Source organism: Poromitra crassiceps (assembly GCF_964638095.1).
Source record: "Poromitra crassiceps genome assembly, chromosome: 6".
NCBI classification, from domain to species: domain Eukaryota; kingdom Metazoa; phylum Chordata; class Actinopteri; order Beryciformes; family Melamphaidae; genus Poromitra; species Poromitra crassiceps.
The window spans coordinates 6,442,770-6,456,190 of NC_139627.1; the positions used below are offsets into that span (position 1 = coordinate 6,442,770).

Sequence of the window (13,421 nt, forward strand, 5' to 3'; positions counted from 1 at the left end):
CCCCATTTCACACTGGCAACGTTTAGCCCTGCTGTGTTTAGATGGAGAGTCGGGGCTAAGCCTGCTCCAGAGCAGGGCCAGCTAGCCAGGGCTGAAGTCAGGGTTAGCCCACTTTGGAGTGGGCCAGGATTGTGCAAGTGTGAAAGCTTTCTTAGCCCTGGGCTAACAGCTCTCTTAGCCCCAGGCTAACAGACTGACTTAACCCTGGCTAAGTGTAGTGTGAAAAGCCCTAATCATACAGGCAGTCTAACTAAACTTGAGCTACTGCTACACCTGCAGACGCCATGGCCACGGTCAAAAACTGTATGCCCCGCCCCCTTCACACCTAGTGGTTCAACAAGTTTATTACACCAAAAAAATGAACAGGAAAGCAAACAAAATAATGAATGGCAATTACACAGCACTGTAAACTCCATGTAGTTGATTTGGGGTTGGGGGGGGGGGTGATTTACTGAATCTGACCCAGCAAACTCTACAACCAAATCACAATACAATTTGTTAAACATAATTATCAGCTAAACATTAGATCAGTGATATTCAACTTGCAACCCGGGGGCCAGATATGGCCCATGATAGGGTGCCGGGTTGCCCCCACGACCATTTTATAATTCACAATTAAAAGTAATATTAAAAATTGTTTGACTGAGGTCCAACTAAATTGTCAAATATCACTACTTGCTCGCCACCCAGGCACTTATATCAATGTACTTAACTTAACTTAACTATCCTGTGTGGACCAAATAATCAGACTAAACTCTGTCTGGCACCTCAAAAAGCTACAATCCACTACAGAGAAAAGTATATTATTGTATGTTTAGTAATTGGCCCCTGGTCTCCTGTCATTTTGCAAAAGTGGCCCCCAGGCAAAGTAAGTTGAGTCTCCCTGCATAAGGCTGCATTAGAGGACTGTTCAGATGCTGCCACAGATGATTCATGTCAGAGGTGATGCTTGTTGTGACTTAGTCACTTGAGTTAATGGCAGGCTAGAAGTAATACACTGAAGAGCTGGGCTTTACATTCATTATGTTGATGTCACTGTTCATGTTTCATTCATATTAGTCAACTTTAGGGACAAATACCAAATTCAATATATCTCAATACAGAACATGACACTCTGGTGGGTAAAATAGTAAAATAGTAAAATAATACAGAAACTGTCTAACTCAAAGGCCAAGGACCTCTTCAATCTAGATACTGTCTTTATCAAAAAATACAGTTCATTTATTGTAAAACCACTAACCCGTTTAGTTAATCTCTCCATCACATCGGGCAAATTCCCTGACCAATGGAAGAAAGCTGTTGTTTCTCCTATATTTAAATCAGGGGACTGTGATCAGGTCTCCAATTACCGTCCAATTTCAATTCTCCCTGTATTGTCAAAAGTTTTGGAAAAGGTGGTGACAGAACAACTGGTTGAGCATCTGGAAGCCAATGAACTCCTGTATTCTGAACAATTTGGATTCAGACAGAAACATTCCACAGAAACAGCCAACTGCTTTTTTACAGAGACGCTGAAGTCTCACATGGATAGGGGTAATGTCGTGGGGGCGGTGTTCCTAGACCTAAAGAAAGCGTTCGACACCGTCAGCCACGACATCCTTCTGTCCAAACTGTCTAATTTTAATTTCTCCAGACAAGCTCTCAGATGGATGACATCTTATCTAGATTCGAGAGAGCAGTGTGTAGAGATTGACTCGAAAAGGTCAGCTCTCCGACAAAATAAAACAGGTATTCCCCAGGGCTCAATCCTGGGCCCTGTACTTTTCAGCCTCTTCATTAATGACCTGCCAGGGAGCTGCAAAGGGGCTGGTTGTCAGCTTTATGCTGACGACACAGTGATTTACACACCAGCTAAGACACCAAGTGGGGCTGCTGAGACACTCACCTCATATATGGAGGGAGTGTGTGAGTGGCTCCACCAAAACAGGCTCACCCTGAACCAGAGAAAGACTGTCACCATGTGCTTTTCCATTAAAAAACAACAGGAACAACTCAGAGTGACAGTGCAGGGAGAAGAAATTGAGACGGTGAACGAATTTAAGTATCTGGGTATTGTGCTAGATTCCAATCTTAAGTTTAACAAACATGTGAAAAAGATGACAAAGTCGGTTAAACGCAACCTAAGTTGCTTTAAAATAATCAGGCATCATATACCACTAAAAGCAGCACAGTTGTTTATGCATGCCATGGTCTTTTCTCATATGTCGTACTGTATTACTGTGTGGAGCCAAGCCTCCCAAACCATAATTCAACCAGTTGCATCCCTTTATAAGCAGACTCTAAAAATAATGGCAAAAAAACCCATGCGATGGCATCACTGCCGCTTACTGAAACAATATAACCTGTTAAGCTTTGATAACTTTGTCAAATTTTCCAATCTTAAACTGGTTTTTAAATGTCTACATAATTTAGCACCTGAGCCTCTGAGCCGATTTGTCAGTCGACAAAGCGGCATCAGGGTTACCAGGGGCACGGCTAGTGGAAACTGCAAAATTGCATGCCGCAAAACCTCTTTCGGACAGTCCGCGTTCTCCATTAAGGGGTCTCAAATGTGGAACACACTGCCGGAGGAAATAAAACTAAACCTAGAAATTAAGGGTTTTAATAAAAACGTCAAAGACTGGTTGAAGCTCCAACAGGTTTGTACACACTCTTAGGAGTGTGTACAATAAGCACACACTTTTAACTAAACTGAACATAATTTGAACTGTCTTAACTGTGATATTTGAATTGTTACTGTACTGACATTTGACCTGAATTTTACGTTTAGTAGCCTATCTGTTCTTTGATGTGTCTTTTTATTGTATTTTGCTGTATTTTTGTGTATTATTATTTTTATTTTACAGGAATGTCGGGTTACATCTAGGGACTGGCATTGCAAACTAGCCCTGGGCTATACATGCTTTGGTACAACACATCATAGGTTTATTGACATTTTATGTTGTGAACACTATATGTACGTGTACCTGTCCCTATTCAAATAAACAAATAAATGAAAAATGAAATGAATGGGTCAGAAAAAAATCATGGTGATATTAGCTCCATGTTATTCTACTGTAGTAATCACAAATCAGATCCTTAAAGAGACAGCTCACCCTAAAATCCAAAATACATCTCACCTGCCGGCAACTAACACACAACAATATAGATGGATAAATAGCACTACAGGTGAGAGGAAAAATATGTATTTTGGATTTTAGGGTGAGCTGTCCGTTTAACCATCACGGCTCTCCATTCAAACTACATTATTTACTTTCTAATGAGATATTTACATTTTTGTTAACATTGTAGCAACGCAATGTCAAGATTTATGGCTGAGAAACAAACATAATTATGCATAGAGAGACTCTGCTGTGACTGAACTTTGATTCATTACATGTTTGGTTGGAGAGAGAGAGGCTTGTTCCCCCTGCAGACAGTGGAGGCGCTCTTCAGCAGGTTAGATGCAGCGGTGTTTCTTCAGACCAGATGACTGAGTGAACATTTTCTTACAGCGGTCACACCAGTAGCCTGTTCCAGTGTGAAGGCGTTGATGTCTTTTTAGGTGACCTAACTGACTGAAGCTGCTCCCACATTGGTCACAGTTGTAGGGGTTCTCTCCAGTGTGAAGGCGTTGATGTCTTTTTAGGGTACCTAACTCACTGAAGCTGCTCCCACATTGGTCACAGTTGTAGGGCTTCTCTCCAGTGTGAATGCGTTGATGTGTTTTTAGGGTAGCTAACTGACTGAAGCTGCTTCCACATTGGTCACAGTTGTAGGACTTCTCTCCAGTGTGAATGCGTTGATGTCTTTTTAGGGTACCTAACCGACTGAAGCTGCTCCCACATTGGTCACAGTTGTAGGACTTCTCTCCAGTGTGAATGCGTTGATGTGTTTTTAGGGTACCTAACTCACTGAAGCTGCTCCCACATTGCTCACAGTTGTAGGGCTTCTCTCCAGTGTGAATGCGTTGATGTGTTTTTAGGGTAGCTAACAGACTGAAGCTGCTTCCACATTGGTCACAGTTGTAGGGCTTCTCTCCAGTATGAATGCGTTGATGTGTTTTTAGGGTAGCTAACAGACTGAAGCTGCTTCCACATTGGTCACAGTTGTAGGGCTTCTCTCCAGTGTGAATGCGTTGATGTCTTTTTAGGTGACCTAACTGACTGAAGCTGCTTCCACATTGGTCACAGTCGTAGGGCTTCTTTCCAGTGTGAATGCGTTGATGTCTTTTTAGGTTAGCTAACAGACTGAAGCTGCTTCCACATTGGTCACAGTCGTAGGGCTTCTGTCCAGTGTGAATGCGTTGATGTGTTTTTAGGTGACCTAACTGACTGAAGCTGCTTCCACATTGGTCACAGTCGTAGGGCTTCTCTCCAGTGTGAATGCGTTGATGTGTTTTTAGGTGACCTAACTGACTGAAGCTGCTTCCACATTGGTCACAGTCGTAGGGCTTCTCTCCAGTGTGAATGCGTTGATGTGTTGTTAGGCTACCTAACTGACTGGAAGATTGACCACTCTCTCCTGAGTGAAGTATCTGATGTTGCTTTAAGAGGTGCAGCTTTGTGAATGCTTTGTCACACTGCTGACAGCGGTGACGTTTGGGTCCGTTGGTGCCTCTCTGTTTCCGTAGAGAAAGATATAAAGAAAGAATCAGGACAGAGGCTAAGTAAGTGTGTGTGTGTGTGTGTGTGTGTGTGTGTGTGTGTGTGTGTGTGTGTGTGTGTGTGTGTGTGTGTGTGTGTGTGTGCCTGTGTGTGTGTGTGTGTGTGTGTGTGTGTGTGTGTGTGTGTGTGTGCCTGTGTGTGTGTGTGTGTGTGTGTGTGTGTGTGTGTGTGTGTGTGTGTGTGTGTGTGTGTGTGTGTGTGTGTGTGTGTGCTCTCAGCATCAGTGACTGATATTTTCCTCACCTTTGCTGAAGAATTCATTTGGACAACGTTCCTCTCCTCCTCTGCCAGATGTCTCTTCCCACCAAGCAGCTCTGTAGGTACAGCAGGGTTACATTGTGCTCATCAATCAACATATCAGCAATAGTACGAATCAGCGTGACGTCACTTGCCACCCAGAAATGCTGAACCCCGCGGCAGTTAATATTACGAGTGCTCCAAACAAACGTTAATATCGCAAAAACTATACATCACATCGCTTATATTTTGACATTCTGAGTGAGAGCAGAAGTAGCTCAAGAGTTTGATGTATAATATATGCATGTCGTGAACTGTCGCAGTTTTTAAAACGTAAACAGAGATAACTGTTCCCAAGAAAGATATCCTACACTACCCAAACAATAAGCCACATATAACTAAGGAGGTAAAAACAGGGCTCGACATTAACGGTTGCCCGGTTGCCCCGGGCAACCAAAAAAAACTGAGGCAACCATTTCTTGCCCTTTGGTTGCCCCAGGGGCAACCACGTTTTAATATGCAAAAAAATATGTACAGCAACAAACAGCAAAATATACACCAAATAAATATGTTTTAATACTTGTTGTGAGTGACATATATGTGATATTTTATTGCTGTTACAATCGGACCGATGTTACTAATTACCAGTCGGAACCTACGTGACGCATGCTGCACGTGCAGTGTGTTTAACGAGTACTGACTCGGACAGGTGATTAACAGGATTCCTCGTCTAATTAACGTTACACGCGACGCAACAAACGCACATTTCCCCGTGTCTCTGCCACGGGATTCTAATTAACGTTACACGCGACGCAACAAACGCACATTTCCCAGTGTCTCTGCCATCACACTGGACATCAACACTAGCGGGAGATTTCTCCCCCTACCAGCAAATATACATGCATGTTAGGCGCGTAACGAACATGAACATCTTACCGAGAGGGAGAGAGCTATAGACGGTTTTCACCAGAGCGCAACCCCACAGCACTTCCTTTTTCTCAGCATTTGGCAAACTGCAGAAATATTCACTCGACATCGTTACTTTTGTTTTCGCCGCTCAGCTGTATAGACGGTTTTCACGGAATGGTCAGTCCTGCACTTGAATGTTTTTTTTTCTTTTATGTCCATAGCAAACACTGCAACAGGAAGTGAGCGGGGGTTCAATTTAGAATGTTTTTGTTGTCAAGTTAAAACCGTCTATAGCTAACAGCTAAGCTAAGTATAACTAGCGTGTTAGCTAGTTCTAGTCTGAAAAGCATGTAAACAGCGGTGAGATTAGTGAGATAATCTGTAAAAGGAGGAGAGACCCGCGAGTGCTTGTGCAGAACTAGTGCACGTTGTGTACAGCGGGTAATGAGCCGCTGTTATTAAGATTAAAGCCAGATTCACGGAGTTGAGAGCAGACAAACACTTGCAGCTGCATCCTCTCCAGCTCCAGGACTGCACATGACGCCTTCAAGAGCCGTCGGTAAACCACGCGCGTGTGGCCTTTGAGTGACATCTGTAATGTTTCACAACAAAATACCGTAATTCTTCCAATAAGTGCCTCCACTCTAATTGCCGCCTGGTCTTCCCTTTACCGCCGGGTCCAAATTGATTTAGCATAATAAGCGCCTGACTCTTTTTGCCGCCGGGGCCGGAAATGGAATATTTTTTTGGTTACCGTTGTTATTGTTGTTTTTGTCAAAACTGCCTGTACCTACCCTCTTGTCTGTACTAAGTGCTGTCTCACTGGTTTAAACTGCCTGTACCTAGCCTCTTGTGTGTACTAAGTACTATCTCACTGGTTTAAACTGCCTGTACCTAGCCTCTTGTGTGTACTAAGTACTATCTCACTGGTTTAAACTGCCTGTACCTACCCTCTTGTGTGTACTAAGTACTATCTCACTGGTTTAAATAAGCAATTTGATACTTTACGTTTTTGCTGAGCAAGCATTTATGTTAAAAAAATAATAACCGCCTGGCTCAATTATGGCCAAATGGAAATAACCGGCTGACTGTAATTGCCGCCGGGTCTTCCTTTTACCGCCGGGTCCAAATTGATTTAGCATAATAAGCGCCCGGGCCCTTATTGGCAGTTTTACGGTAAATAACCTGTCTCAAACAATGACTGATATCACAGGATGTAGTGAAGAGTGCAATGTACATGGCTATATAATTTGTAAAGAGTGTAAAGAGAAATATTGTATTAAGAGATACATAGAGATAGCCTACATCAGTGGTTTCCAAACTTTTCGTGCCCAAGGCACACCAAATGGCACTACAAAATCTCAAGGCACACCTATATAGCCTAAGTCTATCTGTGCAAAATAGCCTCTATTACTCTTATCACTCTAAATGTTTTTTATTTACTAATGTCAAATAAAATTTGACAAAATATATTACTCTAGGAATTAATTTGAAACTTTGCAAAATTACTACATCAAAGCAGCAACACACCCACTTTTTGTATAGTTTTAGGCTGTATTTGCAATTGCATTAATGCAAAATCCCAAGGCACACCTGGACTTGTCCTAAGTCACCAGTGTGCCCAGGCACACCATTTGGGAACCACTGGCCTACATTATGGTGTTGTTCTAACACAGAGATACATTCAGTTAATATGGCATTATTCTTCTAACACAGAAACATTCAGTTAGTTATTCTTCTAATACAGAAACATTCAGTCAATATGATGGTCTTCTAACACCAGAGAGACACATTTCAAAAGGTGTCCTTCAATCCCACAGTGACTGTTAAGGGTGTTAGTAAACCTTGAATTTGTGAACGAAATTACACAAATGTATTACTACACCCGCTGCGCGCACTGAATAGGCCTATTATACTATATACTAGACTATTATACTTACTTTTCTGTTACATCGTCATTATTAAGCCGGTTATGACTGCATAGTATCTTAATTACTCAAAATATAAGGCGACTAAAAAGGCAACCATATTTTTATTCGGGCAACCATATTTTTATTTGGGCAACCAAAAGCTCTTGCCAGGTTGCCCCTCCGGCAACCACTTTTAAAAGTTAACGTCGAGCCCTGCATAGTAATAGATATTCGAAATTAACTGCATAACATAGCCAAACTTGGGTTAAGCGTGTGTTTCCAAACGGACCCCCAATCCCCCCCCCCCCCCCCCCCCCAGCGAGTACCCGATTACTCGTTCATAATAGAAGGAGAGTACTCCAGCATTTAAATTGGTTAAAATGCCCATCCCTAACGTTAACATGACGTTATGTCACCCTCTTCTCATCCCCTCTCTGGGCTATGGGAGACGGTTGGAAACCGACTGCTTGTGCCCGCGGCTGAGCAGAGAGTGCTAGTCGGACTCATAACATAAACAACATAATTTGAGCTTATCCAGGTAAGATATTAATAATGTAATGACACATCCAGAGAGAAACTAACTATAATTAAGACATGTGCCAACTTTGACAAGGTTGTGTTCAGTATTTTAAGAGCACAGCACAGCACACTGACTAGAGGGGAGGGAGAGAAAATAAACACGACTGCTGGACTTGAGGAAAACCCCTCGACTCAGGGGTCTCTCCACTGATGATCGAATCGTCCACTTTTAGAAGACAGCCCTAGTAGGCAGAATTAGCACAAAATCTACATTACATCTGTAGTCCCAGCAGGGCAGGTACACTACACACAAAACATGAAACAGATTAGGGCTGCACGATATTGGAAAAAACTGACATTGCGATATTCCCCGCCCATGCAATATATATTGCGATATGAAAAAATACAGATTTTCACCAGATTACCAGAATAGCTCTATTTGAAAGAAAATAATATTTCTAGAATGATTGGGATGATTTTGTAGAGGAGTCCATCTGATTTTGGAGGGGAAATTAGGTATTTTAATGTTTCTCAACCACTGGGCTGTGGCCTACTGGTACAACATCATCACCTCAGACCGTCATCTATCAGGGTGCATACACATTTTGACCAATGGATTTCCATGACTTACAATGTAAGTCATGGAAATGTAAGTCTTACATACATGAAAAAGTGAGTGAGTTATGACATTCTACTTTAAAATGTCACTAGCCTATACTTCACTTAGTGTAATGCAGCCTTTAAAACCAGGGAAAGACAACATGTATGCTGTATCACCATATTACCATCCAACATCTAAGACCATAGTCTCAAATCACAATATGGATATAAATTTTAAATATTGCCCACCCCTAATATTGAGTGCCAAAATCTACCTCCCAATGATGCTATTTGCAGAAAAACATTAGATTTAATTGATTATAATCACTGCTTTCAACTTCTTTCGTTCTTCTAACGTTTCAATAAATCAACAATGAAACACCGCTGCCACTTCACACATGGTTACTTCACACACTTGGTCTGACCCCCCTCCAGAAACTACCAAGTGGTACGCTCCGCATTTGGGGAGTTCCGGTTTTTGAGCGCACGCAGGGCAGAGTACAGAGAGACGAGGATTCACACAGCCGACCGGTGACAAACAATTCATTCGTGAAAAGTAATAAATATACATTTAATTGCCCAGCTATGTCTATTGTCTTTTTATTTTCACCGACATGTTTTGTGTAAATGGGTCGCTATGTATGATTAACTCTACCGTAACGTTACTGCTATTATCTGATGCATCATCAGAGACTGAGGGGGAGAGACAGCCGCAGTGATAACACGGACAACTTCTCAGTAATCACTTTAGCCTTTGTGTCATTATAAGTTGCGGTCTTGCTTTTTGGTGTTTCAAGAGTAAATCTCTCCACTCCATGGACATGAGTTACAGCAGCCAGCCTGCTGTATGCTAGTGAGCTGCAAGCTGTGGACAAGTCCGCCTCCACAATCACATCGTTTACATACAGGCTACTGTCAGCAACCCAACATAAGCACAAACAATTCAATTGAGCTCTCTGTGCATGTTTGATGTGTTGAAGCTAAGCATTAAATGAGTGAGTACAGTAGCGGGGCGTCTCTCTCCTTTGAGAGAGACTGCATTTCACTCAGTAGGCTACCCCTAAAGTGAGAGTTTATCAAGCAACATGACGAGTTAATTTGCTTTTGACATCGCACGTCCTGCGATGTGACTATCGCGCATGCGCACATTGCGATGACGATGTGTAAACGATATATCGTGCAGCCCTAAAACAGATCACAACACATCTCACAATCACAAAAGACAAATGACAAACAGTACAACAATAAATCACAAGACAGGTCACAGACAGTTCACAGACAGCATTACTATAGACAGTGGTTCTCAAACTTCCATCATCAACATCAAGGACCCCTAAACTGACACAAATTAGACCACGGACCCCCATTTGAAAAGGTTTTGTAGCCAGGGTCCCCGATCTGATAAGGTTTTTGCTTTTAGGTGTATACAGAAAGTGTATGAACCCCATGACCAAAATAATCATAAATTCTGTCATTGTGAAAATAAAGTATTCCCCTTTTGCTGGGGACCCCCTGGAACCCACTCAAGGACCCCTGGGGGTCCCCAAACCCCACTTTGAGAACCACTGCGATAAGAAATTACATAGTAAAAAGTAGGGATGCACGATATGGATTTTTAGAGCCGATACGATATAACCGATAATTATTATAATAAATAAATAAATAAATATATATATATATTAGTTTTTAACCTGTATTTTATGCACACCTGGGGTTAAAAAAGGGTTAGGGTAGATGTATGGATGTAGTGAGCATAGCTCTGACCTAACCAAATCTAACTGACATCACTGTGAACGCAAAACAAAGAAAACTTCTGATATAATATGATTGTTTTAATAAAGTGTATCACTCAATTATAGTCAATACAAAAATAAAGGCTTTTATAGAACGGAAAGCCAAGCTGCTTAGTCTGCAGATAAAACACAATGACAAAAGGCATAGTAATTTAGACTCTTATTGTCATACTGATCTGTTAAAATTTTGCATGGGTTCCAGTTCTCAGTGAATTGTAGCCTGGGCCTTATGCGCAGCCACTATAAACCATCTGTGTGGTTTCACTTTTTACTGAAAAATGCTGCCACCAGATTAAAGAAAATAACCCTATGTTGACTGACTGATGCTTTTTATGTAGCCTAATGTGCGCGACTGCGCCTTTGTTTTCATTATTGGCTGTTAGAATGCTCTGTCCAGCACTATGGTCCAGCAGCTAACGCTAACTAGCGCGGTTAGCTTAACGTTAGCGAGTGGTTGCGAGTTAAATACACAATCCCTGGATGTTTAATTTCGGGTAAAGGGGTTTCCATTAGTTTCTATAAGTTTACGCAAGCTCTGTGTATTAAGTGCTTTTGCGGGGCTGTTTGATCACAAGCCAGACTGTAAATGTCACAAGCATTTTGTCTGCCAAGCGGACGAGCCTGCAGGGTAGGCCGCACGACGAGCTAATGCTAACTCGCTAACAAAACTCGCTAACAATAACAACAAACATATCCGCTGCATCATCGCCAGCTTTGGTTTAACGTAATGCCAGCTTAGAGGTTTCCCCTCCTCTCGGAACCTGTGTGGGACATGGATTGCAAATTACAGTAGCTTGATAATTCTGAAACTGAAAAACAGCAACACACTGGCAGCAGCCATGTTTGCGTCGCAGCTGTGATGTCACGAATGTGCGACAACAAAAGCTCCGCTTCCGAGGCAAAAAATAAAGCAGGATTATTATGGGATAATTTATCGGAAAAAGGCCATTATCGGAATAATAAATAATAACGCAAATGGCCATATTGGCCGATAATTTATCGGGCTGATAATTATCGTGCATCCCTAGTAAAAAGTTAAGGAGTGGTTAATGATGCGAAAGTCCACCAGAAACGGGTACTACCAGAAGAGGAAACTGTTATTATGGGTACATAACTGATTTGCTTTTAACATTTTTTTTATGTTAAATAGTTGTCACAGTCCCTGATTGGTGCTGGTAGCTTGTTCAAATAATGTGTGCCCCTTACAGACACCGCCATTTGACTGAATTTAGTCATACGCCTAGGTATGTTTATCGTGCATTCCTTTATAACTGGGGATCAGAGCTGGTATTTCCCATTCCAAACTCGTAGGAGCCTCAGCAGCCCCAACCTTTAAAAATCCAAGATGGCTGCGCCGCGCAACAACACTAGCCTAGTTATAATCGTAGTAATGTTATTTAGCACTTCTGTTTTGTTTGTGTCTCATTAAATCAGCTGTACACACAGCACTGCCTAACTTCTACCTGTGTGGACATGAGGCTGCAGTGTTTGTATGCGCAAAATGCCATGTTGTCAATTGTTATTGCTAACAATGGCTAGCCTGGCTAGCGACTGGATCTGACCAATGAACAGTGAACTTCCCAGCTCAAGTTTTCTGCAAATGGAACGCTAACTAAACGGATGTGATGTCATTTAGCCTCCACATCCCAGTTATTTTGCAATAAAGGAACGGTTACAGTGAATAGAACCTGTCGACTCGCGTGGGCTAAAGTAGCTTTACATGCTAACCGAACGAACTCTCTCAACAATAGCCTAGCATCAACACGAGACTCAGAAGTCTGGCGTCGAGGCGAGCCCAAACACAGTAAACAAACCATGACCGCAAAATAGCGTCAACATGTTTGATGGTTACTTACCAGACTTACAGCTGCTCATTCACGCGTTTAGAAACGGCCTTCTGGAGTGGAATAGCACAAAGTTAGCTTCTTCTGTGCTCTCTGCAGACTGAGGAAATTACCCACAGTTCATAGCGTGGCCGTTCTTCTTCTTCTAATAGCTTAGCAGACTGGATGCCTTGCGGCACATTGCTGCCTCCCACAGGTCGGGAATATTACTGTTCATGGTCTTTACTGATAACACCAAGTCAGTCAAACTTCAGGGATAATCTGTCCATTTAGGAACGTTGATTTTGAACTTAAATGTTTCTTATAATCCTTTGTCTTCTTTGCAGGGACATTGGCGTCTAGATCTTCACTCATTGCATAGGCTTGACTAGGTTGCACCATTTATGATGCCTCTTTGGGGTCCGATGTTGAGTCTGCCCCTATAGGCCTATTTTGTAAATATTGTGTAAATAGCCTGTGATTTTGTATCTGGAGAGGTAGCCTACTAGCTTTCTTAACCTCACTATGGGCAGAGATGGGCAGTATTTGAAATACTTGTATTTGAAATACGTATTTCAACTACTTTTTTGTATTTTGTAATTTGTATTTGGCTGGGCAGAGAAAAATGAGATGTAATTTGTATCAAGATACTTTCAGATCTTGTATTTTGTGTATTTCAAATACATAAAATACATTTTTCTTTTTATTCTCAAATTGACACATGTAAACATTGACACAGGTTTAAACTAAAGATGGAGAAATTAGTTGTACTAAAAACAACTAAGTGAACTAAACTGAAACCTGATATGAATAAACAGAGAAATTACTTGTACTAAAAAACAACTAACTGGACTGAACTGAAACCTGATTTGAATAGGAGAAATTAGTTGTACTAAAAACAACTAAGTGAACTAAACTGAACTGAAACCTGATATGAAAAGATGGAGAAATAAGGTGTATTGAAAAACAACTAACTGAACTGAA

The 13,421-nt window shown here is 41.7% G+C and overlaps 1 protein-coding gene across 1 annotated transcript in view; it reads left to right on the forward strand.

The window, feature by feature from the left end:
- Positions 1 to 12,800, forward strand: part of LOC310778694 (fasciculation and elongation protein zeta-2-like) — a gene marked incomplete at its 3' end in the record, with an annotated part of 31,681 nt that extends 18,881 nt beyond the window's left edge. Inside the window, exon 8 of the mRNA XM_083639181.1 lies at positions 12,785 to 12,800. Within this exon, the coding sequence (XP_083495307.1) occupies positions 12,785 to 12,800 (16 nt within the window). The remainder of the gene's footprint in view (positions 1 to 12,784) is intronic.
- Positions 12,801 to 13,421: the final 621 nt, after the last annotated feature.